This window comes from Sturnus vulgaris, chromosome 4 (assembly GCF_052056855.1).
Source record: "Sturnus vulgaris isolate bStuVul1 chromosome 4, bStuVul1.hap1, whole genome shotgun sequence".
NCBI classification, from domain to species: domain Eukaryota; kingdom Metazoa; phylum Chordata; class Aves; order Passeriformes; family Sturnidae; genus Sturnus; species Sturnus vulgaris.
Window position 1 is genome coordinate 147204 of NC_142246.1, and position 22565 is coordinate 169768.

Consider the following 22565-nt stretch of genomic DNA (forward strand, 5'->3'; position numbering starts at 1 on the left):
TATCTTCTCTTTATCAGGGCTCTTGAAAAAAAATTGCTCTGCATCTGAGTTTTTTATCTAATAATTCTCCAATTAAATTTAGTAAAAAATTAAAACTTTTTCTTTGCCCCTTTAGTTTATTCAGAGACTAGTTTGGTTTGTGGGCTTTTTTTTTTTTTTTCCCCAGAGGGCCAATCCATGACACAATGGTTTTATCTCTTATTAAAGAATTTTAGGAGTATTTGAGGGCTGTGTAGATCTTTACAGAAGATTGACTTTTCTGTCTTAATTGCATAAATTGCATCCAAGTGCCTGTAGGGTATTGGACCCCAAGGTGATCCATTCCCTTGAGAAGTTTAAGTGTTATGAATTGGACTGACTTTTCCTACTTTTGTTCTTTTGCTCAGTGGGTTAGATGTTTCTTTGTTTTTTTCTCACATGCTACCCAAAGGAAAAAAATTACCTGAGAAACCAAGTAAAAAATGAAGCAGAACTTATAAATTTTATGCTAATAGAAAAAGATGGCATAATCTAACATTGTATTAAAAAACAGCCACAAATCCTTAAGCTATGTGATGAGTGAAAAATATTTTTAAAAACATGGATATCTGCCCTCTAGGAACATAATGGCAATGGAAAAAAAGAAAAAAAGATAAGCCTCTGTTCTCAGTCATACTGGTTTGTGGCAAAACTGCAAAGAATTCGTGTATAAACAGATAAAACCAGAACTTGTTACATGGTGAAAAATTCTACTAGTAAAGGAGGAAAAGCAGCTGATTCTTGTCCTGTTCCCAGATCCCAAATCCCCCCGGCTGTCCCCTCCTGTCAGGGAGTTGTGCAGAGCCACAAGGTCCCCCCTGAGCCTCCTTTTCTCCAGGCTGAGCCCCTTCCCAGCTCCCCCAGGAATTCTCCATTCCCTTCCCAGCTCCCCCAGGAATTCTCCATTCCCTTCCCAGGTCCCTCAGGAATTCTCCAGCCCCTTCCCAGCTCCCTCAGGAATTTTCCAGCCCCTTCCCAGCTCTCTCAGGAATTTTCCAGCCCCTTCCCAGCTCTCTCAGGAATTTTCCAGCCCCTTCCCAGCTCTCCCAGGAATCCTCCAGCCCCTTCCCAGCTCTCTCAGGAATTTTCCAGCCCCTTCCCAGCGCTGTTCCCTTCCCTGACCCGCTCCAGCCGCTCGGGGCTTTGCTGGACCATGGCAGCACTTTGGGATCACGGCGGAGGGAGCTGCTGTGGGAATTGTCTCGTTCATTGTGCTCTGGATCCTTTCTGAACCCGGCTTTTCCTCGCAGCCTGCGATCGGTGGTCGGTGCTCCCTCGGCCGGGCCTGCAGCACGATGTGAACAGGTTCGGGCACTCGGCTGTGCTCTACAACAGGTGAGGGCTCGGCGTCTCCCTCGGGGGGCTCGGCGTCTCCCTCGGGGGGCTCGGCGTCTCCCTCGGGGGCTCGGTGTCTCCCTCGGGGGGCTCGGGGTCCCCTCGGGGCTGCGCTGCCCTGTCCCTGGCAGTGCCCAGGGCCCCGCTGGATGGGTTGGAGCAGCCTGGGACAGTGGAGGGTGTCCTTGCCCGTGGCAGCGGGAGCAATGAGGAGGGATTTCAGGTTCCTTCCTACCCAAAGAATTCTGTGAATCTCTGAAAGTTTTCAAATCTTCACTCCTGTAATGCCTGCAGTATTCATCTGTTCCCATCAGCTCTTCTTCACTGGGCGAAACTGTTTTTTCAATAATTTGGGTTTTTTTTCATTATTTTTATACATATTTTTATTTTTTATTTATTTCATACGTAATGGTGTATTTCATATTTATTTCTTAGCTGCACTGACAACATTTATTTCCAATTGTGAATTTCACTCACGCTTTTTAAAACTTGGCTGTTTCACTTTACACACCTTCTCCTGTGGGGCTGCTCTTCCCCAGGCACATCATGTCCAGTATTTAGGTGAAATCTTAGGTGAGATTTTGGCTCTTAAGCCTTACAGAGCGTAATGATATCCCTGCTTCCAGATGAACAGCTGTTAGTAACTCAGTGCAATCAAGTTTGAGAAATTAATTTCATAGGAGGTTTAAAATAGAACGAAAATCATGGTAAAAATACTTATTATTCTACCAAAACTTCTGTTTTCAGTTGCCTTGGCCCTTCTTCACTGTATTTTTAAGGTGCATTGACAGACACAGATGCATAGAGAATTTGTGTGACATTTTTGTGTAACTACTACAATTTAATGTTTTTGCCTGCTGCAGCTGTGATACTGAAGGAGTTTAGAAATCCCCCGCTCCTCCCCCTACAAAATATTATTTGTTTTGGGAGTTGTTCGAGGTTTTTTAGTTGACACAATGACTCTGCTCAGTTGTTACTAGCCATGCAAAGTGTGGTTTTCCTACAGAGGAGCAGAGAGAGTGACAGCACCAAATTGTTTTGTCACAGTTTCTGAACTCTTCTTTAATGCTGTGATACCATCTCCCCAATTTTTAGCCTTCCTCTGTGTCTTGCCAGTGCAGATTACAGGAGGATCCCACATTTTTTTCAGAATTTGATGTATAATCACGTTGATCAGGTCCCTGCGACGTTTTGGCTGAAGGGGAACATCAGCTGATGACCTTGAATAGCTTTGACTCTGTGTTGAGTCTCTCAGGCTTATCTGAAACAGTGAAATTTGTCTGACCTTTTTTTAGTGCCTCCCTTAACTGAGAGCTATTTATTTGGATTTATATATGCTGGCATGTAATAAAACACTTCCCTCAGACCTTAAATGCCATTTACCTGGAGCAGTACTCTGTCCATGAAAACAGCTGCGTTTTTCTCTCTTTACTTCCATATTGTCCAGCACCATGTACGTATTTGGAGGCTTCAACAGCCTCCTCCTGAGTGACATGCTGAAGTTCACACCTCAGAGATGTGAGGCTTTTGCCAATGAGACGTGGTGCCTGCAGGCAGGTCCTGGTGTCAGGTGTGTGTGGGCTCCCCGCCCTCCTCGCTGCATCCCCTGGGAAAACGCAACATTGGAGCAGCAGCAAAAGGTCCTTGAAGACTGTCCTCCCAAGCCAGGTATGTGTCACGTTCTCCCTGTTCCCCTTTTCTGAAAGGCTCGCAGGCTCTTTTTCTCTTTCCACGTTCTGTCCTGTGTTAATTGTGTGCCATCACAAGGTCAGGTTTTAGATGGGGGCTCTGACTGTGCTTCCATGTGTCCTGGGGGCCCTTCCTCTGACCAAGGCTCATGCAGATGTTTCTGCCTTCTGCTCCTGAAGCCGTTTGTTCATGAGCTCTTTTTCCTGCCCTGCTTTTTGGACTTACTTTTCTATCTCTAACATTGTCACCAGCCAGGAATTGGACCTGGACCATTCTGTAAGTGTTTGCTCCAAGAACTGACCTTGTGAGAGTCAAGAATTTGCTGAAGCACACCATGGGGCAAGGAAGGACATCTGGGTCTGGTGCAGTTGTCCTGTACTCTTCAAAAGAGACAGCAGGAACACTGCTTTAGGAGAAGTTACTTAATGTTTTTTTGGCAGGGGCTTGGTACCAGATGATATTTAAGGTCCCTTCCAACCCAAGCCATTCTGGGGTTCTATGATTCTTTGTATAGAGGCAGGTAAAATAATTTAATGTTTTAAGGTCTGATTCCTGTATTTCCTCTTAGAATATTTTTAAACAACTTTATCCTCATACATTCATTGCTCTGAATTGATTATACAACCCTTGATTCTGTAACAGATGTGCAGCCTTTAATTATTTTATAGAAACTGATGTAAAGGGACATTGCCTTGCTGGGCTCTCAATGTATAATAAATTTTCACAAAACACAGGCAATAAATAATTGGAAAGATGAATGAAAAGTTCAAACTTCACATGAAAATGCTCCACTTGAAAGCCAGGCTTGCAGGAAGATGGGCCTGTGGTGGGAGATGGCCACTGTCCCTATGGAATATCCTCTGGCATCATTTCCCTAGGCATTAATGTGTCGTAGTTCATGTGCTTCCATATCTTAGTACATTATTTTCTGGTGGTGTGTTTTAGGGCTCCTTGGACACAAAAAATGATTGCTGTTGTAAATAAAAGCAATTTTCTATCAGTTCAAACACGTGGAAGTACCTGCTTTTAGTTGCTAACAGAAAATCTACAGGCACTGCTGTTTGGTTGTATCTTTTGCTGTAACTAATCAAGTTCTTAGAGCTCTGTCAGGAAATGCCTGTTTTTGGTCATGCAGGTTTTTTTCTTTAATAGTTGTAGACAATGAAAAATGTGATCAGATTACAGACTGCTACAGCTGCACAGCCAACACAAACAGCTGTCAGTGGTGCTCTGACCAATGTATCCCAGCACACAACAACTGTACAGAGGAGCAGGTAATGGCTCTTAATGCTTTCTTAGTTTAAATTTTCCCTTTGGAATAGAAAATGTCCACATTTTCATCTGTCACTGTTATGATCCCTGTTTTGTTATTCCCAGTGCATGTCTAGCTCAAAAGTGCTACATGCTTGGATTTTTTCAATTGCATGGAATTTTCCAATGAATTTAGGAGGATGGCTGTGGGCAGGGGAAGAGGTGGAGATTTCACCATGGTATGATTATTCATTAGTCACATTTTGGGTTTGATATCAATAGTGCTTTTCCTAGAAAAAAGCAAAATAAAAATATTTAGTATGGAAAACATGTCAGGTGATGTTTTGGGGGAATATCTTGGATAAGCAGTTCAGGCTGTGCCCAGTTCCACAGCTTTTGGATATATAAATTGCTTTGGAGAGCTGAACTGTGATATGTAGTGCTGTAATCATGGCTGTTATAAACCCATATGGTTTGTATACCAAAAAAAGCCTCACCTATACTATTTATTTTAGGTTCCTGTTACTGTCTACGACAATTGTCCTAAGGATAATCCTGCCTACTACTGTAACAAAAAGACGAGTTGTAAAAGCTGTGCCATGGATCAAAACTGTCAGTGGGAACCTCGGAATCAGGAGTGCATTGCTTTGCCAGGTAGGTACTGGTGGCATAACCCAAATTCACCCACTCCAAAAGTTGTTGAGGGTTTTTAAAAATTTTTATTGGTTTTATCCCTAAATCTGTAATTTTTAGCGTTACAATGGAGCAAATAGTGTTTAATCATGCTAGCTTTGGTTTGAAACTTAATTTGTAGTAAATCCAACAAATCTACTGGAATATTTTTCAGTCCCTGTTGTCTGAAGAGGACTATGATCACTCGTATAATTATTAGGCTGTATTTCATCTCTCCCTTTTCATTTGATCAAAGCTATTGATAATAGGCTTTTGTAAGATATTAGATTCAATAATGCATGCTATTTAATTTAGGAACCAAAATTGTGCAAAAGCATAATGGCACATACCAGACAAATGAGGCAGGTAACACCTGAATTGTTTAAGGAAAATTCTCCTATTAGAGTGTTTCCAGTGGAGCTCACAGGAGCTGGTTATTAGTTCCATTGCAGTAACTTTTTTTTATCCCAATGACTGGGAGAGAAATGCAGGATCTTCAGTGATTAACATTTGTAGGTAATAAAATACAGAGAAAAGGGGAGAAAACCCATTAGACAGGACATTTTAATGGATGTGGAAGGCCTTCCCCTAGGAACTGGTAGGTCTGGACATGTCCAGGTCTGGTGTTTGCCAGTCTGCAACAGCTTAAAATTGAGGAGACTTTGAAGAAGATCAATAAAAGTGAGAAAAACATATTTTAGTGAGATTGATAAAGAGCTTGGTCTGTTTTATCTGATGTAGAAAAGGAGGTGACCTGATCATGTGTGTAAAAAATTGACACTTGAGAGCTTTTCCATCTGTTAAGTCTGAATTCACACTGGAAATGCCCATCAGGATTTTTTCTGTAAGGGAAATGATTAATCACAAAGTGTAAGGAGTTCTTAAGCAGTGGGGTTGTGCTCAAGTTGAAGCAGGGATTAATCCTGGTAGTTTGTGCTGTGGACAGGAGTAGCACAACCCTCTCCTGCCAGAAGGTCCCCTGACAACTGTGGGTGAATAAGTGGCTTCAAGACGTCAACAAAATACAAATTTTTTTCCTCTTTTTCCTACAGCAGTTTGCTATTCAACATTGTAATAAGTGCTTTGATTATGTACTGCAAATAACCAAATGCTGATGCTGGACTACAGCTCCCCTAAACAGATTTCCTTCTCCTCCAATATTATTATGTATCAATATTTCTGAGCACACCTCTAAGTCATTCTGGTTTGAGAAGGGGCTGCAGGTGTTTCTTAGTGGAAGAGCTCATAGAATCAGTTAAGGCTGGAAAATACCTCCAAGATCATCATCAAATTCAACCTCTGTCCCAACCTCACCTTGGCACTAAGCCACAGCACTAAGAGCCATGTCTGCTCATTTTGCTCATTTTCTGAACATTTCTAGAGGTGGGGACTCCACCACTGACCTGGCCAGCCGCTTCCAATGCTTGGCAACACTTTCAGGGAAGAAATTTTCCCTATTATGCAACCTAAACCTTTCCTGGCACAACTTGAGGGCATTTCCCCTCATTCCTTTTCCCAGATCCCAAATCCCCCCGGCTGTCCCCTCCTGTCAGGGAGTTGTGCAGAGCCACAAGGTCCCCCCTGAGCCTCCTTTTCTCCAGCCTCAGCCCCTTCCCAGCTCCCTCAGGAATTCTCCAGCCCCTTCCCAGCTCCCTCAGGAATTCTCCAGCCCTTTCCCAGCTCCATTCCCTTCCCTGGACACGCTCCAGCCCCTCCAGAGCTCTCAGAGCTGTTCCAGCACTGGAGGTGCCCCAGCAGTGCCAGCACAGGGGACAAGGACACTGCCCTGGCCCTGCTGCCACCCCAGAGCTGGCACAGCCCAGGGACCATTGGCCCCTTGCCCACTTGGGCTCATATGTTTTCGTGGTTCTTTCACTACCTTGGTTGTTGGGATGGTCACCTGCATCTCTGGGTTTACTTTCTTTGCCCCTCAGAAAATATCTGTGGAACAAACTGGCATTTGGTTGGCAACTCCTGCCTGAAGATCACCAACGCCAAGGAGAACTATGATCATGCCAAACTGTCCTGCAGGTCCAACGGTGCTTTACTGGCTTCCCTCACCACCCAGAAGAAGGTGGAGTTTGTTCTGAAGGAGCTGCAGAAGTTTCAGTCTTCTGTGAGTGCTTCTCTTGTGCATCCCTTGCTAATGAAGCTGTGGCTGTGGAGAAGTCCTTGCTGAAGTGTTGTATGCTCTGTACACACTGGAATTGCCTCTTAACCAAAACCAACTGATTTTCTTTTGAAATTCAGTGTACCCTCTGGTTGCTTTTGAGCTGAAATTGTAGAGAATGTAAATGGGAAAGATAAATATAAACATACACAGTGCCTTAGAGATAGCATTTTCTGTACTGGAATCACACCTGCATTTCCCCAGTGGAATACAGGACTGCAGCAGGAGCCCTCTGGTGACCTGTGCACAATATTTTATAAATAAAAGTCCCTTTGGGGCACTGGAGGTGTTTAATGTAAAGTATTGAGGTATTTACTCCACTCAGAAAAGCAGCTGTTTAAAATGTCGCCTTCTTATTCCACAGAGCTGCTTGGCTTAGTTGGCATTATTTGTGTTTGATTTAGTGGCAGGTGCTTCTCTGTCAGGCCCAGGGAGAAGTGAATTGGAATTTTTCCCTCTTCATGCATCAGTGAAATAAATACATATTTTTTCCAGTCCCTGGGAGAAGGGAGATGTTCAGGGCAGGTTGTGTAGGTGGTGCTATAGCCCTGACAAAGAACGATGCTGTGCATCTCTTCTAAAATCCTGAATTAGCCTGGAAAGCTGCTGAGGCCCGATGGCACATCAGAATAACAACTCCTGGGTCCCAGAGGCCACTGTGGGAAGGAAAAATGAGGCTGGAGGCAATAGGATTGTTTTTTTCAAGGGACAACGTGCTTCAGTACTTAAGAGAAATATTCCCCTGTTAAAACAAGAACTGCCATCTCTGTTTTATCTGAGGAATGCCCATTTCGCTCATTCCTGCCTTGATTCCCTTTGTAGTTTTTTTTAGAGGGGAGTCAGTTTAGCCAAAGAAAGGTAGGCTGCAGTTTAAGCAAGATTGTTTGTTAAACCTTTTGTAAAATGAGGAAGCCAAGCCTGGGATACTGTAAAAATACATGATTCTGACAGCTCCAGGTGTTTCTGGATATTCCAGTAGCTGAGTGCAGAGTAAATTCCTAAAGACACACAGTAACCCTTTCCTCATAGTGTTTAAATCTTTACACTGTGTATGGGACTTTTTTTCCCACCTACAGAGTCCTTTGAAAAGTGAGCCTAAAGAGACTAGGAACTTATTTTAATGGATATTAGTATAGAATGCTTGTAAGGTAGGAAACTGTATCCTGGGCTGATCCCAGAGTGTGGGCAGCAGGAATGGTGGGAATTGTGTCCCTGTGCCCCCCTGCTCAGGTGAGACCCCACCTGCAGGGCTGGAGCCCCTCTGCTCTGGAGGCAGCCTGGGAGAGCTGGGAATGTTCCCCTGGAGAAGGGAAAATCCCAGGGAATGCTCAGAGTCCCTGCAGGGGCTCCAGGAGAGCTGGAATTGGGGACAAGGCCTGGAGGGACAGGACCCAGGGAATGGCTCCCAGTGCCAGAGGGCAGGGCTGGATGGGATCTGGGAATAGGAATTGTTCCCTGGCAGGGTGGGCAGGGCTGGCACAGGGTGCCCAGAGCAGCTGTGGCTGCCCCTGGATCCCTGGCAGTGCCCTGGGACAGACTGGATGGGACTTGGGGCACTGGTGGCTGTGCTGTGGGAGGCTCTGCTTTGCATTTGCTGCTTTTTCAGGTAAACTCTATGTGGATGTTTACTAATAACAAGAAAATGTGTTGGTATTAGCATGATATGCTTTGTAACCCTGTTGCTGTTGGAAGGTGCAGCTCTAGGGTATAAAAGTGCATAAAATCAGTTTGAAGTAGGTGATGTTTACTTATTTTAGCAGTAAAACCACATATTATGCCAACAGAGTTGAAATGCTCCTCCCCAGAATTAAAGTGTGCCAAAAAATAAATTGCCAGTAAAAATAGTTGTCTTATGGGATCTTTATATTAAGAAGTTTGTGGCCAGCAACACTAATTGAGATTTGACTTGCTCCTTTATTTCTAGCCCAAAACTTTGACTCCATGGGTTGGACTGAGGAAAATCAATGTGTCCTATTGGTGCTGGGAAGACATGTCTCCCTTCACCAACACCCTCGTCCAGTGGCTTCCCAATGAACCAAGTGATGCTGGGTTTTGTGGATATTTGGCTGAGCCTTCCCAACAGGGATTGAAGGCAGCAACATGTATCAACGAGGTCAACGGCACTGTGTGTGAAAGGCCAGGTAACAACAGCTGTCTGCTTGATTTAGGTTTCCTAGAGAGTAAAGAGAATACAGTTTATTACATTTCAAATCAGCTTTGCCAAACTTTGCCAAAAAAAAAGTACTTCTAAATCAGTGCCTTGTGTACATATTTCATGCAGGAAATAGAAATTTTAAAAATAGCTCAACATTTATACTGTTAACTGTAAAATATTTGAAGTACATTATTTTAATTATTTTTTTCTCGATTGCATACCTACGTGTGACATTTATGGTAATTATGATATGGAGCAATCTCCTGTTTCAAAAAAACAAAAAAAATAAAAATAACTTTCTGATTGAATTCCCCTTTTTCCCCTTCCCTGCTATGTAGCCAGAGGAGGATTTTATCAAAGTTTGAAATTAATTGGCCAAGACACTTTGGAGATATGAAAACTTTGAAAAAAAAGAAGCTATTTGCTTTTGGGAAAAGTCTTCCAGCTTTGTTAAAACTGCATATCTTTTCAGATGGCTTGGTCTGTTAATTCTCCATTGTAGCTGATTATTTCTGAATACCAATTAGTGCCTCTTTAAGTATTCGGGAAGTTGGTTGATTAAATAAAAATTTTAGAGTGCACTGCACCAGTTGAAATAATTCTTTGTGGAAGTGCAGGATGCGAATCCTGAATGTGGAACCTGAACTCAAAATTCTGTATGCTTTCACTTGCAGCACTTGGGTTTAAGCTTTACCCTGGTTTTTATGGTCTGAGAACAGTCACTTGAAGCAAAACTTAAAGCTTTGGCTCATACTGCAAACGGCTGAGTTAGTTTTGCTTTCAGTGCTCGTTTGATGTCTGGAAGTGATCAAATCACTTAAAACACGTTGCTGCCTGCTCATGTGAAACAGGGTTCTGCCCTGCACTTTGCTGGGGAGGGTAACTAAGGAACACCTCAGCAGAACTGCAGAGGAACAGAGACCTCACAAGAGTATTTACTGTGCCCCTGCATCCCTGGGGTGCCCGGGGCCAGGCTGGACACTGGGGCTGCAGCAGCCCGGGATGGTGGGAGGTGTCCCTGCCGTGGCAGGGGTGGGGTGGGATGGGATTTACAATCCCTTGCCAGCCGAAGCATGCCATGGTTGTTTGTGGAAGAGAACTGATGGCTGTGCTTCCCCGCAGCCAACCACAGCGCCAAGCAGTGCCGCACGCCCTGCGCGCTGCGCGCCGCCTGCGCCGACTGCACCAGCGGCAGCTCCGAGTGCATGTGGTGCAGCAACATGAAACAGTGCGTGGACTCCAACGCCTACGTGGCCTCCTTCCCCTACGGCCAGTGCATGGAGTGGTACACCATGAGCAGCTGTCCACGTGAGTCACTGCTCCTGCTGCGGCTGGCCTGCAGCCATCCACAGCCTGTGGGCTCTGCTGGACATGGCCTGCAGCAGAGACCACGGCCGGGCTGGGGGGGCTGTGGGGCAGCCCTGGATCAGAGACCACGGCCGGGCTGGGGGGGCTGTGGGGCAGCCCTGGATCAGAGACCACGGCCGGGCTGGGGGGCTTTGGGGCAGCCCTGGATCAGAGACCACGGCCGGGCTGGGGGGCTTTGGGGCAGCCCTGGATCAGAGACCACGGCCGGGCTGGGGGGGCTGTGGGGCAGCCCTGGATCAGAGACCACGGCCGGGCTGGGGGGGCTGTGGGGCAGCCCTGGATCAGAGACCACGGCCGGGCTGGGGGGGCTGTGGGGCAGCCCTGGATCAGAGACCACGGCCGGGCTGGGGGGCTGTGGGGCAGCCCTGGATCAGAGACCACGGCCGGGCTGGGGGGCTGTGGGGCAGCCCTGGATCAGAGACCACGGCCGGGCTGGGGGGCTCTGGGGCAGCCTGGTCTAGTGGAAGGTCTCCTGCCCGTGGCAGGGGGTGGAATGACGCAGTCTCTAAGGTCCTTTCCAACCCAAACCATTCTCTGATTGCCTGATAATCAAATCCAAATTCGGGTTTACACGAGTATTTTATTCTGAAGTATTATCTCCTTGGAGACTACAGTAGGAATTCCTACCCCATTTTAAATAAATTATACACTTTTTTGCCTCTTTTAGGTAGATGTGAGCAAATTGCAAAAGCTTCATGGCACTTTGGAATAGTGTGCATTATTTTCAAACTGGAGTAAAAGAGCCTAAAAACTTAAAGCAAGTGAATATGTAGAAGTTATTTTTTTTTATGTTGAGTTCTTTAGGAGCTGGGTGTGAGCAGGGGCATCACAAGTAGCTCAAAGTGTTGCAAAATAAGAGATGAAGAAAATGAATTTAAGGAACATAAGAGTGTGAACTTCCCATATTGCCAGAGGTCAAAAGTTGGAGGAAGCATCAGGCAGGAGATGAGTAAGCTGAAATAACAGAAAACAAACTTTTTTTTCTTTTTAAAGGCAAATATTGTCTATTTAACCATCAAAATAGAAAGTCTGCTCATCTTGTAACACCAAGAATCCAGGAAATTTTTTCAAGATGGTCTGGGGAAAAGAATAGAAAAAGTCTTCTGTATGTAAAGAGTTTTTCACCCCTAAAATTCAATCCCATTAGAGAAAGGAGGGACTAAAGGGTGGAATTTTATTCTCCTATTTGTATTCTATGGTTTTTTGACTCAAATAAATACTTGAAATAATAGCATGTGATACTGAAATGTGGTAGGAAGAGGCTCAGAGTGATTGAACTGGCTGGTTTTTAGCCTTTGCTTCCAAATGGCTCATTTGATCATACGATCTATTCTAAATCAATCAGAGATGTTTTGTAGAGGGAACATTAACCTCTGGTGTTAGAGGATAGTGGGTAATGGTTTGAAAAACCTGTGTGTGTTGTGCTGTTTTGTAACTCATTGATTATTGGAACCTTTGTTGATAGTTATCTTAGATTCTGGAATAAATATGCTGATAGGAATTACTATGTTACTCTGAATATCAAATATTTCTAGATTTGATGAGATAAATATTTTGGTGAGATAAAAATACAGTTACACAGTATACATTCTGCAGTTTTTGTTGCCCATGTTTGAGATAGTGATTTATTCCACAGTTTCACGTTTTGGTTTTTTTTTTGCAGCTGAAAACTGCTCCGGGTACTGCACGTGTGCTCAGTGCTTGGAGCAGCCGGGCTGTGGGTGGTGCACGGACCCGAGCAACACCGGCAAGGGCAAGTGCATCGAGGGCTCTTCCCGGGGTCCTGTCAGGATGCCAACCCCATCCACGCCAGGGAAACACAGCTTGGAGCCTGTCCTCAATGCCAGCATGTGTCCTATGCACAACAACTATAACTGGTCCTTTATTCAGTGTCCAGGTAAACGGGCAGCGTTCAATTGTCCAACATTTCGATTAAGTGCAGGGGAAGAGAGTTTTTAAGACTATGGTGCTGTCTTGTGTTCTCTCCTGTTAACAGAGGGAGGAGAAGAGTATGGAATATAAATAAGAATTACTTGGAGATGGAAGGAGCTGTGAAGCACCTGAGCTGCATGAAGACATGATTACTTGGGAGAAATTTTTCCTTTCCTTACAAGCCTTTACTGAGATTTTAACTTTTGTTTATTTATTTTAAGGCTGTTTCAAAGAAAGGCAGATCTTCCTTTGATGAAGGTTGTCTAAGTTAATAATGCTTAGGATGATTTTTAAGTAATGTTTTTTACAGAAAGCCAGCACTCCCCTTCCTATTCCTTGTAAATCCATCCCACCAGCAGCTTTCAGTCCAATGTGCACACGATGCTTCGCACTTCAGTTTTCCGTGTGTTGCTTTAAATTTCACTTTTTGATACACACCTGTCGTTGGGTCTGTGTATCGCTAGCAGGAGACAAGAACCTCTTGGGAAGGTGCATGCAAAGGTTTCATTTGTCCTCTGCACAGCACAGACTCCTGAGGGTCTCTGGGGGCTGGATTTGAGCACCATTACTCACAGTTTCCCTGTTCTCCACAGCCTGTCAGTGTAACGGGCACAGCAAGTGTGTGAACGAGAGCATCTGTGAGAAGTGTGAGAACCTGACCACGGGCAGGCACTGTGAGACCTGCATCTCTGGCTACTACGGGGATCCCACCAACGGGGGCACCTGCCAGCGTGAGTGCAGCCTCTGAGCTCCTTGCACTGAGCTCCTCCGTGCTTTTCGCTCTTGGCTCATTCCTCTGCTCTCTGAACACGAATTATATCCTGATCATTCGTGTTTTCTTTCCTGCACACGAGGCTCAGTTCTTGTTTCTTCATATCAAACACAATCAAACTGCTGAGTGAAAATACTTTCATTGCACATGAAGATGATTTTATGCCCTCCTTTCTAAACTTGGAATGACCACAGTGAAAAATGTCTGCATTTTAGTGTTTGATCCTGTTTTTAAAAGAAAGAATGTTGATCCAAATGTCTTGAACAAATTTCTGCTTATCTAAGTTTCACCTTCTATTCCATTTGGTTAATGTGTTGTGTGTTTATAGTTAAAATAGTCTGCTTCATAAAGGCTTGCTATGTTTCACTGAGGACTTGGCTGGATTTCAGTTGAGGATTAGGAGAACCGTGTTAAAATTGCATTTCAGTTTGTAAAGTGCTTTGGGACTCCTTGGCACAAAGAACTGTTTCCAGCTGTGCAAGATCCAGTTAACAAACTGGGAAAAAGTCTTCCTTGGAAGACCAATCCATTTAATACTGAGAAATATATATGGAAGACTTGGAGATTTGACCTGCAACCTTGTGGCATGGTCTCGAGCTGCTGTGGATTTTTCAGTGTTGTGGCAAGGGGAGACCAATTGTAAACCAGAACCCAGCTGTGAGAGGTGCAGATTTGAGGGAAGGTGCTTCTTGCTCCTGAGAAATTTTCCTAGAATCATGGAATAGTATGGATTGGAAGGGACCTTAGAGCTCATCTCATTCCAGTTCTCTGCCATGTGCAGTGCCACCTCCCACTGTCCCAGGCTGCTCCAAGCCCCAGTCCAGGGATCCAGGGGCAGTCGCAGCTGCTCTGGGCACCCTGTGCCAGCCCTGCCCACCCTGCCAGAGAACAATTCCTATTCCCAAGATCCCATCCAGCCCTGCCCTCTGGCAGTGGGAGCCATTCCCTGGGTCCTGTCCCTCCAGGCCTTGTCCCCAATTCCAGCTCTCCTGGAGCCCCTGCAGGGACTCTGAGCATTGCCTGGAATTTTCCCTTCTCCAGGGGAACATTCCCAGCTCTCCCAGGCTGCCTCCAGAGCAGAGGGGCTCCAGCCCTGCAGCAGCTCCGGGGCCTCCTCTGGACTCTCTCCAGCAGCTCCACGTCCTCCTGAATTTGGGATCCAGGCCTGGGGCAGCTCTGCAGGTGGGGTCTCACCTGAGCAGGGGGCACAGGGACACAATTCCCACCTTTCCTGCTGCCCACACTGGGATCAGCCCAGGGCTGGGGGGTTCTGGGCTGGGTCATGTCCAGCTCTCACCCAGCAGCACCCCCAAGTCCTTCTCCCCAGGGCTGCTCTCCAGCCATTCCCCCCCATCCTGAGTTTGGGCTCTGGCTTGCTCCAACCCCAGTCCTTGCACTCGGCCTTTTTGAACCCCATGAGATTCACACAGTGCCATGTCTCCAGTCTGTCCTGGTGCCCTTTGGTGCTGTCCAGGTTCTGTTGGAGGCTGTCTAGGTCTGTGTGGCTGTCCCCCCTTCCCTCCAGCATGCTGACCTTACCAGTTTGTTGTCACCAGCAAATTTGCTGTGGGTTCCTCAGTCCCACTGCCTCTGTCACCAATAGATTTTGAACAGCGCTGGTCCCAGTGGATTATGTTATTGGAGTATAGTGAGGTGGAATGAGGCAATTAGATACAGTGATGGAAAAGGCAGAATAAAAATAACATTGCTCAAAGTGTCAGTACTTCTGTGAAATGAGTGTGGGTGGTTGGTGGCCAGCCTGGAAGAATGAAGTGGAGCTGCCTCCCTTAGAGCAAAGGGATATGGAATTCCAGCAGACAGCACAGCAACTTGGGTACAAAGGAGAAGGTGCATTCCTGACACTTGATTTCACAACATTGTCTGCCAGATTAAATACTGATGATACTCATAAACTCATTTCAGATGAAGATACTTTGCAATGCTCTAAAGTTTACTTGAAAGTAATGGATAAATTGAGGCTGAGTTGCCTGAAAAAATACCAAATTCTACCCTGAGCTTTCAGGTTTAATCACTGGATCACAATGTGCCTGTTGGTAGATGTCACTTTTCTATGTGTGTGGAAATGGAGAGAGTAAGTTCCTTTGGACTCTTGTGCATAAGGATTGTCCCAAAATAGTTTGTTGTTGGGGTAATGAATGACAGACTGAAATCATCCAGATGCCTGAAAAAGAAATTAGAAAATGTGTTGAGAAATTGTGGAGCAGCATTCATTCCTTATCTGATGGAACCAGTAGCTCATGTCAGAAGTGCTCTGCTCTCAAGTGCCTTGGACCCAGGTTTTTAATTTGCTGTGATTTAACACTGTTTACTGGGAAGGGGAAAGAATGAGGCAAGCAGGAACCTGGGCAGAAAGACTGAGGTGGACTGGGAAAGGGAAAGCAAGAGCAAATCACCCTATCTGATGCAGCCAGGCTGCCTGCTGCCTATTAGTCATTTTTGCTTGGTGAAAACCTTTCCAGAGGGGAATTCTTCAGATAAGGATTGGCTGATGGGCAGCAGAACTAGCTCCTGTTTTCTCCCTTCTCTGAGCTGTGATCCCTTCATCCTTTCCCATTAATAATGTGCTGATTTCACTCTTCTTGTGCATTTGTGAGCAATACTTAGTGCTGTTCTGTTTTTAGAGGGCATGGTCACAGCCATGCTGGAGACTGTTGTTGTACACTCCAGCCTGACACACAAACAAACGTCTGTGTTTGCACACTCACTGCCTGGTGCACATCCTGGGGTCATGGAATGGTTTGGGTTGGAAGAGTTCTAATAATCCCATCCTGCCCTGCCATGGCAGGGACCCCTCCCACTGTCCCAGGCTGCTCCAGCCCCAGTGTCCAGCCTGGCCCTGGGCACTGCCAGGGATCCAGGGGCTGCTCTGGGCACCCTGTGCCAGCCCTGCCCACCCTGCCAGCGAGCAATTCCTAATTCCCAAGATCCCATCCAGCCCTGCCCTCCTATTTCAATGCCTTCAGTCCTACATATGCCTGTAAAAACTCCCAACACAAGATTATATTACTTGTGTAGAAAATATTTAGTCAAACTGCAGTTATTTCCCTGGAAAAATTGTTTGCATCACATCATACACCCTGGTGTTGACAGAGCTAGGCAGATGATAGCTAAATGGCAGGTAAATCACTCCTCAGAGGCTGCTTTTAGGAAGTGTCCAAGTAGAGGAGTATTAATCAGGAAGGGCAGGAAATGCAGCACATCAAGTGTAAAAATAGCTGCAAGGTGCTTCTCTGCATTCAGGCTTTTTCTGAATTTTCTGGTTAAAGTTTCCCATGAAAATATGCTGGTGGGAGATAAGGAAGTTATTTGCAAGTGAATGGGAGGCACTATTATGCCTGGAATCGGACTGCAGCTGTGGCAGCACATGCATGCAGCCTTTGCTGGTGGCCCATGAGTGCCTGGTGCCATGGCCCTGCCTGATTCCCTCTGCCAGGGCTCAGGGTGGCCCTGCAGGGCACCTGGAGCACGTGCCATGGAAGAACAGCGAGGGGCAGGTGGCTGATGGTGTTGCCATTGGGAAGCTGGACCTTCACAAACATGGAAAGAGGAGTAACAGTCCCCATGACCATCTCTGGGAGAGTCTGTGACCCGTGCTTTGTGGAGAGGGAAGGAGACTCATCTGCTGGAAGGTGGTTCATCACCAGGCTGTTACCATGGTTCAGTCAAAAAGCCATTTCCAGTGGTTTTGAGTTTCTGCTCTGTCATCTGACTCTGGCAGGAAACTGTCCTTTGTAGACTCCAGCGAGGTTGTCTAGAACATTCTATCAATAGTTTGTTTCCAAAGTTTAAAGATCTCTGAAAAGCCACGAGGAAATGTCTCTGTGCATTCCAGTTCTTTAGTGAATGATCTCCAGTTACAGGCTTGTAGGAAAGTGGATAGATGAATAGATTCTGTTGTTTTAAATAGAGATATTTGAGTGTCCAGTCTTCTTGATACACTAAAGAGCAGAAAGGAAAGATAAATTAATGTTATTGCTCAAGATGCTGCAATCTGCCTTTAAACAACCTGAGGTTTAAAAATCTAAATTTAAAATAGAAATTTCATCTGTGTTCATACTGAATATTGATCCAACTTCACTTTGCTTCCCTTGTGCAAGCATAAGGAAAGAAGTACAAGACATTCTCAATAGTACTAAGACTTATTTTTCTTTAAGTGGTATTAATGAAAAGAGTGTTTCCTTCACAGAATACAATTATTTTGTTGAATTTTCATTCAGTCTCCTTGTTCCCACAACAGGCCTTTTTGTTTCTTCCTATTTTGCTCTGTGTTGCTGCTAGGAAACCACTCATCCACATCTGAGGAGCACAATTAAGTGTCCCTGATACAGTATAGCTTCCATTATGTGCCAACAGAAAGAAGATATCAAAAGGATTCCTAAAATAAGGTCCAAGGCTGGCAGAGATATTCAGGATGGGGATTTAATGTCTAAGAATGTGCTGGTAGATTGATTGGCATGGCTGCTTAATGAGGAGGAATATGTCCTCTTAACAAGGAGGCTCCAGCCTCCAAAGCATCTTGTTCCCAGCAGGCTCAGCGACCATAAACCAGAGATCTTTGCTTCGTGTCGTTTGTCCTTGTGTTGTACACTCTGCTGTGCACAACTCCAGATGCATGCACCTGCATTGGCACAACGACTCCTGAAAGGCACCTAGTGCCAGGAGAGCTTGTTAAATCTGTTCTTCCAGTGATAGTGAGCAAGGTATCAAAGTCAATTGGCTGTGTAGGCTTTGTTCTTATTTGTTGGTTTTGGGGTTACTGTGACTGTTTCTCTTCTACATCTTATAAATAAAGGTCTTAAAGTGTGTCAATATGAGCATTTAGCTTAAATCAGGAGCATTTTTGTGAAGAAAATCTCCTGTATGTCCCCACCATGCTACCCTGGGCTGCATCTTGAGCAGACTAATGTGTATGAGGAGGTCTGTTTTGGGCATGCCTCAAACTTGAAGTAGTTCAGGGCTGTGCAGATTTCCTTCAACCACAACTCGATGACATTTGGTGCAAAGTGATCCTAAAATATATTGGGGAATGCACCCCAACTATTCCCAGCATGGACATCATCATCTTAGCACCAGATGTTTTCTGCTGATGCTGTTGATAATGACATTATTTCCTGAATAGAACTGATGAAACATTATTTTTCCCAAGGCCTATATATTTATTTCTGGAAAAAGCCCCTGAAGTCCCACAGGCTTTGTTTTATTTTCCAAACTCTTCACTTCAAGAGTTTTGAGTTTGGCTGAAATGTGTTAGCAAGCCCAAAATGATTTCAAATATTGTCTTTTCCTTCCTAGTTATGATATCACCCCTGCTGTCTAACAATAGGAGAGGAAGTTAAATGAATTTTAGAGGCTAAAAAGCAGAGTGATGATGATTTCATACAAAACACCAGTCCTGGGTAGCCTGTGCTTGCTCTGTTTTGACGCACGATTCTATTTTCATCTGCCTTCTGTGGCACAAAAAAGCAAAAAGCACCAAATGAGTTTTCATCTGCATGATAATTGCTGATGTATCTATCTCAGTTAGACAACTAAAGGACTTAATTGCTATTGAATCTGTTTCTCTTCTTCATTCAATGTTGCATCTTCTCCCCCTCTGCTCAACAGCTTGCAAGTGCAATGGCCACGCATCCGTGTGCAACACAAACACAGGGAAATGTTTCTGCACGACCAAGGGGATCAAAGGAGACGAGTGTCAGCTGTGAGTTCATTTCCCTTTCTTATCTGAAATCCAAAAATTGTGCACGTACCACCTTGCCCCCCCCCGTTTGTAATGGTGTGCTTATGATGTCCCTGCTCGTTTCTTCCTCCTGGCAGTTGAGTGACTGCACTGAGAGTGCAGCCAGCCATGCTTCCCCTGGGGAATATCATGAACAGAACGATTTCCTGAAGAATTCCAGTTTTAAAAACATTTCAAATGGGAATGTCATGCAGAAGGGATGGGTGAAAAAATTCCCACCCCTCAATCTATACGTAGAATCACAGAATGGTTTGTGTGGGAAGGGACCTCAGGGCTCATCCTGTTCCAGCCCTGCCAGGGCAGGGACACCTCCCACTGTCCCAGGCTGCTCCAGCCCCATCCAGCCTGGCCCTGGGCACTGCCAGGGATCAGCCACAGCTGCTCTGGGCACCTTGTGCCAGCCCTGCCCACCCTGCCAGGGAACAATTCCTAATTCCCAAGATCCCATCCAGCCCTGCCTCTGGCACTGGGAGCCATTCCCTGTGTCCTGTCCCTCTGTCCCTTGTCCCCAGTCCCTCTCCAGCTCTCCTGGAGCCCCTTCAGGCCCTGCCAGGGGCTCTGAGCTCTCCCTGGAGCCTTCCCTTCTCCAGGGGAACATTCCCAGCTCTCCCAGCCTGGCTCCAGCCCTGCAGCAGCTCCATGGCCTCCTCTGGACTTGCTCTGCTTTGCTTTATCCCTCAGTGGTTTATTTTTAATTGGTGGATTTCACCGTCCATGCTCTCTGATGTTGTTCAGTGGGAGTGTAAATATATCTGAAATGAGCCTTTGACATTCAAGCAGTTTAATGGAGCAGTTTTAGAGCAACAAATTTGCTGGAGGTTTCTCTGTAACATAACAGAAATGCTTTTAGTGTAATGTTAGTGGAAATAATTTAATTCCATATAATTTCATTGCCAGGTTTATTTTTAAAGCATTGCTCACATGAGTAAACATTTATAGGATAGAACCTGGAATAGCCATAAATGGCTAAGCTAATCCAGTTCCATGCATTGTGAAGAGCTAATAAATACCTTCCAAGTGGATGCAAATGTTATATCCAGAATTTTATATTGCATTTTTACTGCATCTGAGTTGGACTTGCAGGGAATATGGAATTTCTTCATCAGCCTAATCTAGCTCAGACATTCATCTTTAATGGTGTACTGTTATCAGCACAGGTTGTGTTTTTCTGGTATTTAGTGGCTGGGAATAAATAGAACTGCAAAAAAAATCCATTTATTAAAAAATGTATATTCTTTTCAGGTGTGAAGTTGAAAACAGATATCAGGGAAATCCACTTAAAGGAACGTGTTACTGTGAGTACCCTTGGGATTTTGTTTGGAGATTAAAAATGTGCTTGAAGTTTAAAATACCTTATTTAAAACTTGGTTCAGTTGCCTCAGCATGTGTTTAAAATATGGAGGATTAAGGAAAGGGCTGAAAAAATAGCTCGAAAAACCTTCACTTTTCTCAAATACATTGTTTAAAGAGAATGAAAATACTTTTCATGATAAGGTCCGTGTGATGATTGGATCTTTTGAACAATGTTTTGAATGTTTTTCATGTGACTGAGATGAAGTCTGGTCTTTCGGGGAGCACTCTAAACTATATTCCTAACAGATAAAAAGCAAAGAATGTCCTTAGAATTTTTATAAATGCAAAATACTGTTTATTTTAAATTCTGGTCCATGTTAGAATGGATTTCAGAATTGCCAGGCTTCCTCTGAAATGAACTGTTGGATTTCCATGCAGTTCCAGAAGTTCCTTTGCCAAGATTCAGATTACCTAATGGAAACTTTCCAGCTTCTATTTGCAAATATTAGCAATCAGCAGCCTGGCAGGCATGGAGAGATGGAATCTTAAATTACATAAAGTCTCCAGTCGTGGTTTTGTCCAGCACAGAAATGATCAACTGGCTGGTTTTGACTTGCTTGAATTCTGCTTGTGGGGCCAAACAAGGGCACTGCTGGCTTCTCATAGCATCTCTGTGTAAGAATGACCAAATTCCTTGCTGAAATGGCAGAGATGGTTAAATGGGCAAGGAGGGGGGAAAGGCAAAGCTTTCCAGAGCTTCCAGGAAGAACCTCGTGCTGTCCACATGCAGTCTTGCTTGGTTTCACTCCCTGACTTTCTTTGTGCTGTGTTGTGGATCAACAGCAGCAGCTCGTGTGACTTGTGCCAGTCCAGCAAGAGGTCACCAGGAGACAGAAAAACAGCACCTGGTGTGTCAGTTCTGGTCATTATTGCTTGGAATATCTCGGCATGGCTTTGGGAATATGTCACGATAGTGTACTCTAATGGAAGAGTGCTGAGGTGGGGAGTGCATCCCCACAGTGGATTTCAGCAGCCTGGGCACAGGGGAGCAGGGAAGGACAGACAGAGCAAAGGCTGCTCCTGGCTGGGATGTGTCCTGGAGCAGGATGGCAGCTGGTTCATCACCAGCCAGCTGCTCTGTAGAACCTCTCCCAGGAGAACATGCTGATGTACAGAAACCTGCAGTGAGGGAGACCATTGTCCCCTTCCAAGTGGGAATTACAGAGCTGCTGAATTTTAGATCTTAGATCACAGAGGTATTGCAAGCTGGAAAAGTAAATCTTTTGACATGTTTTTTACAGTGTATAGGTAGGAATATTGATTTAGATCAAGGCTGGAGGCTGTTGCCTGGCAAGTATAAGCCACCTCTCTTCCTCCCCCAGGCTCAGCTCCTGGAATTTTTTGTTCCTTGTGTGGGATCCTATGTAGGTTGGAGTAATTTTTAGCAGTGTCATGACAGTGTCATGTCCTGGCTGTCCAAGAAACCCTTCAGTGATATCACGCCTTCCTTTATAGAAGTTCTTTTATTCCAGGTGATGGGATAACTGTGTCCTGCATTCCTTACAGATACCCTTCTCATTGACTATCAGTTTACCTTCAGCCTTTCCCAGGAGGACGATCGCTATTACACAGCAATCAACTTTGTAGCAACACCTGAAGAGGTACATTTTCTATTTTCCCTTTTAACTTTGTCCTTTGTCTTCTCTTGGCCCGGGAGGCAATGAATTGTTACAGTTCTGTGGGTCTTTAGGTTTAGTCTTGTGATATGGAAGGTGTGTCCTGCTCCATGGAGCAACCGGAGCTTTCTGACCTTGGCTTGCTGTGCAGTCCCAAATCATCACAGGAAAATTTGATAAGGAATCACATTTGATTCTTTCCAGTTGTTGGAACAACCTCTGGGCCGTTCTAGTTGTGTTTATATCACAGAACAGTTAGGGTTGGGAGGGACCTTAAAGCTCGTCCTGCTCCAAACCCCCCCTGCCATGGCCCCACTGTCCCAGGTGATCCCAGCCCTGTCCAGCCTGGCCCTGGGCACTGCCAGGGATCCAGGGGCAGCCACAGCTGCTCTGGGCACCCTGTGCCAGCCCTGCCCACCCTGCCAGGGAACAACTCCTCATTCCCAAGATCCCATCCAGCCCTGCCCACCCTGCCA

General features: G+C 45.3%; 1 protein-coding gene across 1 annotated transcript in view; it reads left to right on the top strand.

The window, feature by feature from the left end:
* ATRN (attractin) overlaps positions 1-22565 on the top strand; it is a 141449-nt gene that overhangs the window by 59996 nt on the left and 58888 nt on the right. Inside the window, exons 11-22 of the mRNA XM_014891421.2 lie at positions 1269-1353; positions 2801-3021; positions 4195-4316; positions 4809-4947; positions 6900-7081; positions 9060-9276; positions 10413-10598; positions 12322-12555; positions 13184-13321; positions 18988-19081; positions 20363-20415; positions 21980-22074. Of these exons, the coding sequence (XP_014746907.2) occupies positions 1269-1353; positions 2801-3021; positions 4195-4316; positions 4809-4947; positions 6900-7081; positions 9060-9276; positions 10413-10598; positions 12322-12555; positions 13184-13321; positions 18988-19081; positions 20363-20415; positions 21980-22074 (1766 nt within the window). The remainder of the gene's footprint in view (positions 1-1268; positions 1354-2800; positions 3022-4194; positions 4317-4808; positions 4948-6899; positions 7082-9059; positions 9277-10412; positions 10599-12321; positions 12556-13183; positions 13322-18987; positions 19082-20362; positions 20416-21979; positions 22075-22565) is intronic.